At 42.2% G+C, this 16001-nt stretch overlaps 1 protein-coding gene across 5 annotated transcripts in view; it reads right to left on the reverse strand.

Annotated features, from left to right (window-relative positions):
- KCNT1 (potassium sodium-activated channel subfamily T member 1) overlaps positions 1-16001 on the reverse strand; it is a 1355573-nt gene that overhangs the window by 448737 nt on the left and 890835 nt on the right. For all 5 annotated transcript variants that reach the window (XM_069241642.1, XM_069241641.1, XM_069241643.1 and 2 more), the window contains exon 8: positions 5421-5495. In XM_069241642.1, the coding sequence (XP_069097743.1) occupies positions 5421-5495 (75 nt within the window). The remainder of the gene's footprint in view (positions 1-5420; positions 5496-16001) is intronic.

Genomic DNA, 16001 nt, shown 5'->3' on the forward strand with positions numbered 1-16001 from the left:
TTGGTTCAGTTTTTTGGCGTTTCAGTTATTACCAGTGCATTTCACTTTTGTGAAATCTCTTGTTAATAAAATTTTATCTACTGAACCATCACTCACCCTCGTGCCAAATCCAACCAGTATGTGTGGTACAAATGACAAAACCTGCTCCGCTGTAATCAGGCGTCGCAGCACACTTGAGACACGCTAGGTGCCTCGGGTGGGACCCCGATGATGAAGCATGCCACCAACTTGGTTGGTGGGTGAGGGGTCTTCTTCACATAACCTAAGTGTGTTTCTTTTCACAATTTTAGTGTTTGGCACATCACGGACGTATGTGCACATATCAAAGTGATATATTCCAAAAATACCTATGTTTGGGGGGGAGGGCCCACCTATGTTTTTGGTCCTGGGTGCGGCCGTCATGTAGGGAAACCTACAAAACCCAGAAACTTTTTAAAACTAGGCACCCCAAGGAGTCTAGGGAGGTGTGGCTTGTGTGGCTCCCCCAACATTTTCTTACCCAGACTCCTCTGTAAACCTCAAAATTTGCATAAAAAAGCATATTTTCCTGATTTTTCTTAGTAGGATCACCGCTCCAGCACAAAATTCCTACTCCCCAGTTTTCCCTCAGTCTCCCAAGTAAAATGACACCTCACTTATGTGGGTCCCCAAAGCAGAGTCCGTCTAAAGATGTATAAAAGAATATGCCCTTATAAACTTGCTGTGCTATCCCTTCTATCCCTTCAGGTTTTGGGCCTTATTCTGTTGCAGGCACCTGGCCCACCCACACAAGTGAGGTATCATTTTTATTGGGAGACTTGGGGGAACGCTGGGTGGAAGGAAATTTGTGGCTCCTATCAGATTCCAGAACTTTCTGCCACAGAAATGTGAGGAACATGTGTTTTTTTAGCCAAATTTTGAGGTTTGCAAAGGATTCTGGGTAACAGAACCTGGTCCGAGCCCCGCAAGTCACCCCTCCTTGGATTCCCCTAGGTCTCTAGTTTTCAGAAATGCACAGGTTTGGTAGGTTTCCCTAGGCGCCGGGTGAGCTACAGGCCAAAATCCACAGGTAGGCACTGTTTTCTCCCAAAAATTTGGATGTGTCCACGTTGCGCTTTGGGGTGTTTCCTGTCGCAGGCGCTAGGCCTACCCACGCAAGTGAGGTATCATTTTTATCGGGAGACTTGGGGGAACGCTGGGTGGAAGGAAATTTGTAGCTTCTCTCAGATTCCAGAACTTTCTGCCACAGAAATGTGAGGAACGTGTTTTTTTAGCCAAATTTTGAGGTTTGCAAAGGATTCTGGGTAACAGAACCTGGTCCGAGCCCCGCAAGTCACCCCTCCTTGGATTCCCCTAGGTCTCTAGTTTTCAGAAATGCACAGGTTTGGTAGGTTTCCCTAAGTGCTGGCTGAGCTAGAGGCCAAAATCTACAGGTAGGCACTTCGCAAAAAACACCTCTGTTTTTTTCCAAAATTTAGGATGTGTCCACGTTGCGCTTTGGGGTGTATCCTGTCGCCGGCGCTAGGCCTACCCACGCAAGTGAGGTATCATTTTTATCGGGAGACTTGGGGGAACGCTGGGTGGAAGGAAATTTGTAGCTCCTCTCAGATTCCAGAACTTTCTGCCACAGAAATGTGAGGAACATGTGTTTTTTTAGCCAAATTTAGAGGTTTGCAAAGGATTCTGGGTAACAGAACCTGGTCCGAGCCCCGCAAGTCACCCCTCCTTGGATTCCCCTAGGTCTCTAGTTTTCAGAAATGCACAGGTTTGGTAGGTTTCCCTAGGTGCCGGCTGAGCTAGAGGCCAAAATCTACAGGTAGGCACTTCGCAAAAAACACCTCTGTTTTTTTCCAAAATTTAGGATGTGTCCACGTTGCGCTTTGGGGTGTTTCCTGTCGCCGGCGCTAGGCCTACCCACGCAAGTGAGGTATCATTTTTATCGGGAGACTTGGGGGAACGCTGGGTGGAAGGAAATTCGTAGCTCCTCTCAGATTCCAGAACTTTCTGCCACAGAAATGTGAGGAACATGTGTTTTTTTAGCCAAATTTTGAGGTTTGCAAAGGATTCTGGGTAACAGAACCTGGTCCGAGCCCCGCAAGTCACCCCTCCTTGGATTCCCCTAGGTCTCTAGTTTTCAGAAATGCACAGGTTTGGTAGGTTTCCCTAGGTGCCGGCTGAGCTAGAGGCCAAAATCTACAGGTAGGCACTTCGCAAAAAACACCTCTGTTTTTTTCCAAAATTTAGGATGTGTCCACGTTGCGCTTTGGGGTGTTTCCTGTTGCCGGCGCTAGGCCTACCCACGCAAGTGAGGTATCATTTTTATCGGGAGACTTGGGGGAACGCTGGGTGGAAGGAAATTTGTAGCTCCTCTCAGATTCCAGAACTTTCTGCCACAGAAATGTGAGGAACATGTGTTTTTTTAGCCAAATTCTGAGGTTTGCAAAGGATTCTGGGTAACAGAACCTAGTCCGAGCCCCGCAAGTCACCCCTCCTTGGATTCCCCTAGGTCTCTAGTTTTCAGAAATGCACAGGTTTGGTAGGTTTCTCTAGGTGCCGGCTGAGCTAGAGGCCAAAATCTACAGGTAGGCACTTCGCAAAAAACACCTCTGTTTTTTTCCAAAATTTAGGATGTGTCCGCGTTGCGCTTTGGGGTGTTTCCGGTCGCCGGCGCTAGGCCTACCCACGCAAGTGAGGTATCATTTTTATCGGGAGACTTGGGGGAACGCTGGGTGGAAGGAAATTTGTAGCTCCTCTCAGATTCCAGAACTTTCTGCCACAGAAATGTGAGGAACATGTGTTTTTTTAGCCAAATTTTGAGGTTTGCAAAGGATTCTGGGTAACAGAACCTGGTCCGAGCCCCGCAAGTCACCCCTCCTTGGATTCCCCTAGGTCTCTAGTTTTCAGAAATGCACAGGTTTGGTAGGTTTCCCTAGGTGCCGGCTGAGCTAGAGGCCAAAATCTACAGGTAGGCACTTCGCAAAAAACACCTCTGTTTTTTTCCAAAATTTAGGATGTGTCCACGTTGCGCTTTGGGGTGTTTCCTGTCGCCGGCGCTAGGCCTACCCACGCAAGTGAGGTATCATTTTTATCGGGAGACTTGGGGGAACGCTGGGTGGAAGGAAATTTGTAGCTCCTCTCAGATTCCAGAACTTTCTGCCACAGAAATGTGAGGAACATGTGTTTTTTTAGCCAAATTTAGAGGTTTGCAAAGGATTCTGGGTAACAGAACCTGGTCCGAGCCCCGCAAGTCACCCCTCCTTGGATTCCCCTAGGTCTCTAGTTTTCAGAAATGCACAGGTTTGGTAGGTTTCCCTAGGTGCCGGCTGAGCTAGAGGCCAAAATCTACAGGTAGGCACTTCGCAAAAAACACCTCTGTTTTTTTCCAAAATTTAGGATGTGTCCACGTTGCGCTTTGGGGTGTTTCCTGTCGCCGGCGCTAGGCCTACCCACGCAAGTGAGGTATCATTTTTATCGGGAGACTTGGGGGAACGCTGGGTGGAAGGAAATTTGTAGCTCCTCTCAGATTCCAGAACTTTCTGCCACAGAAATGTGAGGAACATGTGTTTTTTTAGCCAAATTTTGAGGTTTGCAAAGGATTCTGGGTAACAGAACCTGGTCCGAGCCCCGCAAGTCACCCCTCCTTGGATTCCCCTAGGTCTCTAGTTTTCAGAAATGCACAGGTTTGGTAGGTTTCCCTAGGTGCCGGCTGAGCTAGAGGCCAAAATCTACAGGTAGGCACTTCACAAAAAACACCTCAGTTTTTTTCCAAAATTTAGGATGTGTCCACGTTGCGCTTTGGGGTGTTTCCTGTCGCCGGCGCTAGGCCTACCCACACAAGTGAGGTATCATTTTTATCGGTAGACTTGGGGGAACATAGATTAGCAAAACAAGTGCTATTGCTCCTTGTCTTTCTCTACATTTTTTCCTTCCAAATATAGGAGAGTGTGTAAAAAAGACATCTATTTGAGAAATTCCCTATAATTCACATGCTTGTATGGTCACCCCGGAATTCAGAGATGTGCAAATAACCACTGCTCCTCAGCACCTTATCTTGTGCCCTTTTTGGAAATGCAAAGGTTTTCTTGATAGCAATTTTTTACTCTTTATATTTCAGCAAATGAATTGCTGTATACCCGGTATAGAATGAAAACGCACTGCAGGGTGCAGCTCATTTATTGGCTCTGGGTTCCTCGGGTTCTTGATGAACCTACAAGCCCTATATATCCCCGCAACCAGAGGAGTCCACCAGACGTAACGGTATATTGCTTTCCATAATCTGACATTGCAGGGAAAAGTTACAGAGTAAAACGTAGAGAAAAATTGATGTTTTTTTCACCTCAATTTCAATATTTTTCTCTTTCAGCTGTTATTTTCTGTAGGAAACCCTTGTAGGATCTACACAAATGACCCCTTGCTAAATTCAGAATTTTCTCTACTTTTCAGAAATGGTTAGGTTTCTGGGATCCAGCATTGGTTTCATGCCCATTCCTGTCACTGACTGGAAGGAGGCTGAAAGCACAAAAAATTGCAAAAATGGGGTATGCCCCAGTAAAATGCCAAAATTGTGTTGAAAAATTGGGTTTTCTGATTCAAGTCTGCCTGTTCCTGAAAGCTAGGAAGCTGCTGAGTTTAGCACTACAAACCCTTTGTTGATGCCATTTTCAGGGGGAAATCCACAAGCCTTCCTCTGCAGCCACTTTTTCCATTTTTTTAAAAAAAACGAAATTTTCACTGTATTTTGGCCAATTTCTTGGCCTCCTTCAAGGGAACCCACAAAGTCTGGGTACCTCTAGAATCCCTAGGATGTTGGAAAAAAAGGACGCAAATTTGGCTTGGTTAGCTTATGTGGACAAAAAGTTATGAGGGCCTAAGCGCAAACTGCCCCAAATAGGCAAAAAAAGGCCTGGCACAGGAGGGGGAAAAGGCCTGGCAGCGAAGGGGTTAATGATTCTATCTCATTATCAGTTTGGAAAGGCACACACTTACATGTAATTTCATTTAATGTTTATAAGTCTGTTTACAGAAAAACCATTGTCATAGTGACTAAAATGCTCAAAACAGAAGTAATATATTGCAACACTTAATACATTAAAGATGTTATATTCGTCTCAAAATAAGTCACATACTTCCATTGAACAATAACATCTTTTTTATTTGTTGTTTTCCAGATGTGCAGAATTCGGCACTCAACTTATCACAATTGATACAGCAACTATTTGGCCACCAAGACATATTGCATTTCAATGCCTCGCTTGATCATACAACACAGGTATGGTGAATTTAATGATTCAAAGATCCTTCCACAATCAGAAATCAAATGGACAAGTAAAATAAGAAAACGTGTAAAATCATCTACTCCCTCATACACTTAGACTGACATCTTTTAAAGGAAGATATTTTAACACACCATTGCCCTGTTAGAGGAGTCTGCAAAAACTTACTGTTGAGATGAACGGCACTGTGTTGATCATTTCCAAGATAAATGAGATGCGAATGATTTGCTCCCAAATGTTACCCTAAAGACAAGAAGATAAAAAGATGGTCACAATTGGACTTTTAATGCAGTTTTTGTCATATACGTAGGAATATGCATGTGGCATCTCTGCTCTCCATGGCTTTTTTTATCATTAAACAATGGGTAATGTTTTTCCAACGCTTTACCTGCCAACGTTGATAACATACCTTAATGAAACTGTCCTCAAAAAGAACACAGATTATCTTCACAATGATTCAAAACAGCAATTGGCAAAGATACACCAAGAACGTGGACGCAGTGTCCTATTGTTTGACACAGTTCGCTTAACACTTACAACCCAGATTGTGATTGCTCAATTCTCTCAAGATCATCTCTCACTTAAGGATTCAAAGATACCACCAAAAGTTCCTCTTCCACAGGGTAAATTTTCTCTTTTTTCTCCTTAATTTGCAAACACAAAAAACCTACCTGAATCTAATCACAAAAGCAATGAAAATGTTTCCATGTATACACTTTTCCATAACTACCCACTTAAATACAATGTGAAACAGAACTTTAGAAGGAAGAAAATAAATGGATGTAAATAAATTAGCCTCTGGCCTGAAAAACATAGGCTAGACGGAATGCATAAAATGTGTTGCCCAACAATTGTGTTAGGCTTAAAAGTAAATATCCTGACCCATGAAAGTTAGGAAAGAGAAAGCAAAAAAAAAAGCAGAAGAAGTAAATAGCTATAGTCAACTCTGAGTTAACTCTTACACTAAACCTGCAGTCAAATAATTATGGTGCCAATCTTTTTGAGAGATATATTAGAATGTAATAACTCTAAATATAGAGGGCATTAATCTGATTGTTCCCTGGTATGGCACTCCATCAACCCAACATGTGTTGTGGATGTAAGTTATTAAATTGCATAGACTGCAACACACACAGATGAACAATATATGTGAAGCATATGCTGTGTTCGCAAGAGCATCACTTCTAACATAAATAATAGGTATTTCAAAAGACTGGGAATACCAGCACCCTCATGAATTATAAGCCATGGCACAGCTGGTGAAGCTGTTTAAATACTGTGAAGCTCTTTCGGAGCTGTAGTGGATTGGGTGTGGAAATACTGAACTCAGTGGTGATTACTCGGCGCAGCATTCCAACTCAGTTTTTTTCCTCCTTGTAATGACACATATGATGCAAAACATTTGTTTTTGGAACCACCCTCCTCCTTCTTTTTCTGGAGGTTACCCCAAGTGAAGCCAGGTTTGTCCAGACAAAATGTGCTTATCGAATACAACAATTGCTCTGCAGTTTCCAGTCCTACCCGACTCTGTAAAATAAAAACTTTTTAGGAAGAGCACAAGTAGGGGCCGGGTTACCTTAAAAAAATTAAAGAAATTCTATTTTCCACATATACTGTATTTGCTGACAGTGAAAATACAGACTTGTTTCGGTGTACATCTATGGAAGGTTAGATGTTAAAAGCAGTACTGAAGCATTCCACCTTCTATAAATGGCTGGGAAGATCTATATTACTAGTGAGTATAATAACAGCGGACTTTATTCACTATGTACACAGAGGATACCAGAAGTGATTTGATCAATGACATCATCGATACCCATACATAGCACAACATTCACATCATAGAAGACATCAAGAAAATCATAAGCAAATGATCTTGTTTGACATATGTTTGAGGACAGTCGTAATGCAGACTTGTATGCAGAAATGTCCATTGGAGAGATATTTGAGAAAATGCTGCTGCAGCCTTTGGACTACAAATAATGTCCATGGCAATATGTACTGTGGTGAGTTGCATTGTTCCAGCCTTTATTTTCCATTACGCTGATGACATACCGGAGACATTATATGTACCTCTCCACATACATCATCTGTGACATTACTAAAGATTCAAATATTGCTGTTTTCTATATCTGCAGATTTAATAATGGAATTACAACCGGCTTCCACTTTCTATGACCTGAGCATCTGTGAAATGTGGGCAGAGGAATCAACTAAAGGCCACCAAGCGGCCGCTGGGCAAGACAAAAGTCTGTGCTAAATGTATCCCAGGAACAGAGAAGATTGGAATACGATTGATTTATATTTGTTTTAGTTTTCAGATACTTATTAAGTTGTAATGCATCATGGTTTCTTGATTAGCACTACAGAGATGGGCAAAAGGATTTGTAATGGAGGGCTGAACCTAAAGGAAAACTGCCAGGTGAGAAGCTGTTTTCAAATTTCAGAAGATTTGGTGTGGCTTCTTGGCCAATGGATGAGGATTCCAGACCTTTGCTGTAGTTGCTCAAAATTGTTTTCACCCACCAATGTTCATTCCATTTTTGAAATGTGCAGAAATGCACAGAATTTGCTGAGGTTTGTCGATCTCAAAGTCTGGCTTGGTTATCCAGTGCACCTAGCGAATAAGTATTAACAGCTTTTTATTCCAGCACAAAGCTCTGGAAGTGCATCTTGGTGCAACAGGCAACCTATGTAAAGTGACCAAGGCAGAGGATATATGATCGCATTTTCTTAACTCTAGCAGAGTGGAAATTTACAGAAGCATCTCTCTTGGTATGGTGCTGTGGTTCCAGAAGGTAACGAGGCACTTCAAACAAGCTTTGCTTCTTTCTACATCATGAGTCTGGCATCAGTTTTTTAAAGGGAGCACTGGTTGCGGTCATGAGCCCATAGAAGTAGGGCATAACCTTTCTTCTCCTACAGGGCAACCAGCCTAGGTAGAACTACCTCAGATTTAGCATGGATTTAACTTTAGGAAGCATACGGTGAATTGTCATATAAAAGTCTCTTAATAATGATGTTAATTGTTAAAGAAGGCTTAAATCAGATAATCAGTTGTCTTGTCTGCCTATGTAAAGAAAACAACTTGATGCACATATTTTTTTTGTGTGGGATTGCAACTATAGAACAAAAAGAAGAGGTGTGATTGCCGAACCCAGCTTTAAGACTAGATTCAAAGGGAAGAAGAGCAATAGTTTGAATTCTCTCTAATTCCATTGCAAGGCTGAGGTCCACCTTTAGAGTGTGACCAAACCGGGCATCTACCTGTAAGAAAATAGATGCTCTACTGCACCACATTCGTGGTTCAGCCACTTTATGGAGGGAGTCAGGGGATTTGGTATTTTTCTGGTGGCGGACCCTCACCCTCAACTAGCTCTGGTAACTTTAGCTGGTGGCCTGTCTGCTACTGGGCCACCAGCTTCCGAACCCCAGAAGACCTATTTTATTTAGAGCAGCTAACAACCATTTTAGGGCGGATCTACTTAGGTAGTCTTGTCATGTGTATAACTAGCTTGATAAGCACTACAATGACAAACAGAAAAAATAAACAATGTTGATCAGACACAAGAAGAAGGCCTCCACAACATCAGGGTCACTACTTTTTCGTTGTGCAGCAAGAAACCCCATCCTTGAGGGTTTGAGAAACAAACCCCCTCTTTTGGGATTTTTGCTTACAAAGGGAGTGTTGGTGACACTTTGCAAGAGGACCACATCACATGAACAAGAAATGAAAAACCTTGCCCTCTTCCACTAGCAAATTAACACCAGCTTGAACACAAAGAACCAACCATGTCTGCTGGTATGTTGTTTGTTTTTTAAACATCTCATGTGTGTCAATTACTTGCCCTCTTAATGCTTTTCAAAGCAGATCCACTCTGCCATTGTGGGTTTGCACAAACAGGTCCTCCCATGGGAGGTTTCTTAAGACAAGCCTTAACCAAGATGATGATTGAGCATCGTATGGAGTTTGAATTGGGATGCCCCTGTGTTTGAGTTCCATATGGGTAGTTTGTATACGTTTGAGTATTCTCTACAGAGTGCATTAGAGTGAAAATGAGGACTTCTATCCCTCCACCTAACCAAGTCAATTATGAATGTGTGGTCTGGCCCTTTGGGTGTTTTTGTACACAGATTACTTGGAGTGGTGAACTCGCCTTTCCTATGTGTTGAATAAGTGATTATGTCAGTGGTTGAGGTCCTTTGCAAGTTGTGGTTTGCCCTTCTGTAGATTTTATTCAGCTGAATCTGGAGGGGAATTATTAAAATGATGGTCTGTTTCACTTCTTGGAAATAGGGACTGCCTGGCACAACCTGCCTTCTAGATTCATTGGATAGTTTTGTTTGGTTGAACCTATGCTGCCAGAGGTCTACCTGGCCTTATGTGCCACACTTCAATGACTCTCAGTTCTTGTGTTCTCATTTACGGTTTAACAGAGGCAATGTTTTTGATACCTCTGTGCCTGTGGAATGTTTTTTAATAGTTTTTTCTATATAGTTCATATTTTTAACCCAGGCCACTCCTTATTACTCTTTCAATATGGTCCAGGCAGCATAGACTTTTAGCAGGTTATGCTCAAATAGAATTGGTGAGCTGGGTGACTGTTGAGTGGTGCTGGTGTTGAAGAGGTGCTGTGTTACTTGCTATGTGTCACACTTATTTGTTGGGTTGCCTTCTAATGTGGAGTTTATGGTGAGATGGAATTTTAGGTTTGGTGTTGCATATGATATTGTGGTTGTGTTGTGTGTGCTCTGTTAAAATGCCAAGCATGTAACTTCTGCATGAAACAAACTTGTTTTTCAGTTAATGACGTGACAATCATAATTGGGACCTTGTACGCCTTGTCTTTAGGCAACTACACACTCACATGGGTGTAGGACCCAAAAATCATAGTAAGAATGTCATTTGACATAAATATAACATCCTAAATACTGTTTAGAAAAATATCACCAATATTTAAGGGAAGTTATCTACATTGGTTGATATTTTTGTTTATGATATTCTGATGTAGAACCACTTACGAGCCATGGGCGGCACCCTCTACGTGGAGTAGCTCTCATGCGGTTGTGACTCCAGGATGGTCCAGCTGTACATACTTTTCTCTATTAAACCTGCAAAATCCTTCACTTAGATTAACTTCTTTGCTTGGACCAAATTCCACCTTGTGTTCGACTGTTCAAAATTTGGTCATAGGGAGGGACACTTGGAAACAGGATCAAATGTAGTATTTTACAGGAGCAAAGAGCCGCTAGGGCTGATGTGGCCACCCTTGGGCCAGAAGAGCAGTATTTATGCCAGATTTGTAGGGAATCCACATGGGATAAATTTATATACATACTATAAGTCTGAAGGAGAATCATGGAATAATTTACATAAATGTAATCAGTAGAAAATATTGCTAATCCAGCATAGGTTCAACAATAATGGACCCATGTTGGAGACTAATACATTGGATAATTGTTCACCTCTGTTTACTGCCCTGAATGTGGGGCATTGCACAACGTGTTTATGGTACATATGCATAGATGCAATGCCCTAAACACTCACACGCTCACTTTCTACCCTTCTCTCAGTTTCTCCTTTTTTCTCGCTCCCTGTCTTAGGATATGTCTGACAAAGGACATTTGCAGATGTCCAGAGGAAAGGGAACAATCACACTACTTCAAATTATTTCTCAATGAATGCTCATTCTGCAGAAGAAGATTAGGGCACAATGTGAGGCCTCAGCTTTTGTTCTGCCTGATGGGACATCCTTCTCAGCACAACGGGAAATTCTTAAAAGGCATATAATGGGTCTTCCATTCACCAGGGGTTTTCGAAAAAGCAATTACTTCGCTGTGATTTTCTGCAGTCTAAGCCACTGGAGCATTAGAGAAACAATAGCTTATTTATGTTGAAGAAGTATGGTACTTTGTTAGGGGTAATATATAACCACGGAAATAATCACCCTTTTTTAATGGAACTAAGAAAGCAGAGTTAGCTTCAAAGCAGTAAATACAGTGCATGTGACAACGGCGGATATGGTGTAATTTCTGTCCAAGTTACAGTAGCTCAAAGGGGAAGAGATTGGAAACTTCTAGGAATCCAGCTTTGGAAACCCTGTTCCTTAGCTGTTTGCTAAAATACACTTGCAAGGCATGAAAGAGCCGTCTTGCAGGTCCTCCTAGATAACAGCTGGTCCTTCACACGAGGTCGCCATTTTGAGGGCTGGTAACTATCACCCCTGGAGTTACCAATACCAGAGCCACTAACTCGGAGGCAGAGTAGACAGCTATTAAAAGTGGGACACTGAGGGTCCCCTTAGAAATGAGGAATAACTAGGCGGATCTGTAATTCTGGTCACAGTACCTCGTTTGTACCAAGGATTTGCGACAGACTGCAGCATGCTTTCAGCAAATGCAAAGAACTAATTAAAAACGGGAAAAGTAAAGGACTTACAAAAAGAAATGGAAGGAGGAGGGAAAGGTGGTACAGACTGAAAGAAAACTAAGGAAAGCAAGCGAATTCAAACGAGGGATGAAGGAGGGACGCAAGGATGTTCAGTAAAAAAAGAAAGAAGAAAAGCAAGAAAGAACACAATGAAAAAGGAAGAATTGAAACCTGGTGGAAAGGAGGAGAATACTAAGGAAATAAAGTAGAGACTACTGATAAAAACAAGGAAATAAGGAAGAAAAAGAAAAGCGTGCAAATGCAAAACCATGCAAATGAAAAACAAAGAAGTACAGTAGCCATAATCGCTGTAGGGAAGTAAGAAAGTGCAGAACGAAAAATGATATATAAGAGAAAAAAGAGAAAGCAAAGGCTACTTAAAGAAACATACGAAAAATTATAGAAATAAGCAATAAAGTAAAATTGGAAGAACTAAATACACATATTTTTATCCTTGGCACTTAACTGTGCCTATCATTTGAACTAAGTTGTTAGTGCTGATATTTTTGGTTCAGTATATTGGAGGCTGTAACTGGCACTTGGCAACAGCATGTGGTTTTGGGATGATCATGTTAACTAACTTCCTGTACATTGTCTACCTATATGAAATTATTCAGCTAGTATATATATATATAGATATATATATATATATATATATATCTATATATATATATACACACCAGTGCGTTGCAACTCCAAACACAGAGGGAAAACCCACTATCCGAGATGCCAATTGTTTGGAGTTGCAAGGCAGTGGCTTCTACATATGAAGTGGGTCCTGCTCCCACTGTCTCGCACCGACTTCGATAGGTGGATGTAATCTGGTGTTTTCAGGATGGCAGACTATTATTATATATATATATATATATATATCGTGTATGTAGTGCAAATTACAAATTAGTGAGGGGAAGCATGTCTGTGACATTACCATGGACCTTGTAATGTTGACGGGGCCAGTAACACTTCTTACTGGCCCTACTGGAATCACCAGGGACCTTATAATTGATGCATCTCGGTTAGTGCCCGCATAAATAATATATTTGTTCCAACTATGCTACCTCTGGTACATCCTGCCCCCTCCATATTTTCGGGCCAGGTAGTTTGTTATTAGATTATAGTGAAGGGCTCTTGCTGGAAACCACCAAAGAGAACCTAGCTCATCTTTATAGGACCAGATTGTAGGCATTTTGTCTGGCTTTGGGGTCTAGGAAAAGTGTTCAAGTTTCCAGCACTCGAAGTTGCCTTTGTTAACTTTCAGTGGTGGCAATAACTGGGTTCGCATATTTATCCATTCTCCAGAGCTGCTTACACGGGGGAGTCCTGAGTTGCCTTTGCAACATCGCACTTGGAAAAAGCATGCGGTTGACTGACCAACATCCTTTCTCACCACTTTGTTTTACCCCATTTCCAAATTATTAGGAGCAAGGTCAGGTAAGTGTTAGAAAAGGATGGTACTAGGGGAGGACCCCTATGGGACAGCCACAAGTGACTGGTTTAGGCAGGAAGTGGTCAGTGGAAAGGAAGGCCTGAGATGGTAGGAAAGAGGAGAAGGCAGCCAGTAAACAGCCTTGTCCAGAGCCCCTATAGAAGTGAGACATCACAGAAGGATAAAGTCAGATACTGTATCAAAGCCACCACTCAAGTCCAGCGATATTAGTGCAGCACTGCTCCCCGCAATGCAAGATCATTTTAAGATCATTGCAATGGTCAGAAGAGCTGCTTCCATACTGTGAAGAAGATGGAAGTCAGCGTGAGCACTGTCCAAACAGCAAATTTTCTGCCAGAAAGTTGCCCATTGACTTTCCTCATTAATGTTTTAGTCAGAAAAGACAAAAGAGAATTAGGCTGATCTTGGTATTTGGTTCGTATGATAGGGTCTGCCGAAGGTTTTGTAAGCAGGCGGACTACCATGGTATCCATCCCGGAACAGGGGACCCAACAAGGATGAATTGCAGAGAACTTCTAATAGAGGACCTGTTGTGCTATATTTCCATTATGTTTTGATAACCAATGTTTGAAAATGTTGTGACAACCCCTCCTTCCATATTCTACATTACAGAGCTGGTTAGGACCTATAATGAATTGACCAGGTGTACCAGGCATCCCAAAGACAACTGGGTTTTGGGGAGTGTAAAAATTGCAAACCACCAAAATATTTCCTTTAGTTGCACATGGATTTTGACATCCACTGAGGACAGGGTTCTGTATACCTCCCTCCGTATTCACTTTTATCCATTAATTGGGCCACTTTTTGCTCATGTACAAATTACTCTGGTAAAAGGAGTGAAGGCTAATATAAGACAATCCTGCTGCTCTGTTCAGGAGGACCATGTTTGTACTAGAAGTGCACAGGGTAAATATTTCTGGAGCATGCAGTACACGCCCTGCACAACCCAATGATACTTTTAAAGCAACTTGAAAAGAAATGAAAATGTCTCCCCCAGTGCTTTGTCTCTCTCATTATGTAGGGCGTACCAGCACAGAGACGCACAGTTGTCTACTGCTCAGTGTGTCTGGTAGACCATATATAATAATGCAAGTTAAAATTAACCTTTTCCAAGTGTTAGCACCTACTAAGACCGTTTGTGGAATGTATATGTTAGAAACACACCTTGGAGACTTAGGGAGCATAGTGACCAAAACCACCAATTGCTGCAGTCAATCTTTCCTAGCAACCTGACCGGAGAAGTGTGCCAAGGCAACCATCGTCTGCAGAGCTGTGGCTTACTGGAGTACGAGTGATTATAGTTCATGTGTACTCACCCTGACCAGCTTGGAGGGGGGTCGCTCTATCAGCACTACTTGAAACCCACAGCCATAGAAGGGGAATCCATCTATTTGTTTTCTTTAGAGGTTATTAGAACCCTGGATCAGACTTCAATCCAAAATTGTTAGGCACCCATGAGGTCAGAAAGTGGTCCCACAGTTTATGGACAAAGCTGTTTGGTTGTTAAGTCTACAAAACTAATTTCTCATAGCTTATCATAACTATAATTTATTTGATCCAAAACTCACAAGTAGCAGAGAGTGGAGCTATCCATCTTTTTATGTTTAAATATCTTAGCCAATAAGGTTGCAAACCATTTTCTCCGGTGTAATTTCATCCCTTTAATTGTAGAGATAATATGCAAAATGATCACATCCGTCATCATTGCCGTGAATCTAAGGCCAACAGTGAGTTTATGTCGGGCAGGACCACAGTATAAAAAGAAATCTGATTGTCCGCAACTCCCACAGGTGTGGCTTAGGTGGAACTTCTACAGTGACTGGGGTGTCCAATGTCAATAATGGAAGACCTTCAAAGAAACTCGAGCCCAGATTTACCAACACTCTATGCTGAGTTGATCACAATGGTAGAGTGAACCAGTGAAAAGTGTTGTATTGGAATTTACTTTCCAGCACAAAACTTGTTTTGCACAGGAAAGTAGCTCTTAAGTAACACAAAGTAGAACTAAGCGCTGCTTTACATTAAGGGGGGATGTAACATGGATGGCACATGGAAGTTCCAATGGAACCAATCATGGGTGTTAAAAAATATACACCTCCTTGAGGCAGGCGTTACAGTGCAGAAAAGGTTTTACTCTCCTACTCTGCATGTGTGCTGTACTGTTTACACCTACAAACTTGTAAAAGAATTAAACTATGTTGTACGCATAGTATTTTGTACTGGTTCAAGGGTGTGTGAGTGGTGGAAGGCAGCTTTAACTGTGCATCACTGGCAGGGTCAGACTGGTGTATTGGGAAATCAGACAGTGCTCGGCGGGATTGTCTGAAAGTTAAGCATGTGGGTTGTTTTTTGGGCTGTTTGTGGGCCTGTTTTATGGTCTGGTGGGGCAGATTTTAGGGTTGAGCGCGCAAAGAGCACTGTCCCTGGTGTAATCTCTCTGTGGGCTTTTAGCCATGCCCATGTCACACACATGAGTTTGGTTGGTTAGTGGGCTTGCCTTTTCAAATTTGCTTGATTTCATTAGTGAAAAGCGTGCATACGTCATGCCTTTTCTGGTGTTTAGCCCTCCTCGAGCGCACTGGCCAACTACTGAAAACATACGAGGCTCAATGTTTTACAAATGGTTTCTGGACTACTTTTTATTTTTATTTCGTAAGCAGCGCGATTTCGCTGGGCAGTAATCGAGCGCTTTGCATGACATCAACCCTTTTACATGGATAATTGCACTTTTGCCGGATGCACAGATAATTGCACTTTTGCCGGTTACATGGATAATTGCACTTTTGTCGATACGTTTCACTGCGACCGACCTTCTGTTTCCTTTTGTGTGTCTGCTTCGCACTCATGGCGGCCTTCGGCTCGCTTATGTGAA

The sequence above is a fragment of the Pleurodeles waltl genome, chromosome 6 (assembly GCF_031143425.1).
Source record: "Pleurodeles waltl isolate 20211129_DDA chromosome 6, aPleWal1.hap1.20221129, whole genome shotgun sequence".
Taxonomy (NCBI): domain Eukaryota; kingdom Metazoa; phylum Chordata; class Amphibia; order Caudata; family Salamandridae; genus Pleurodeles; species Pleurodeles waltl.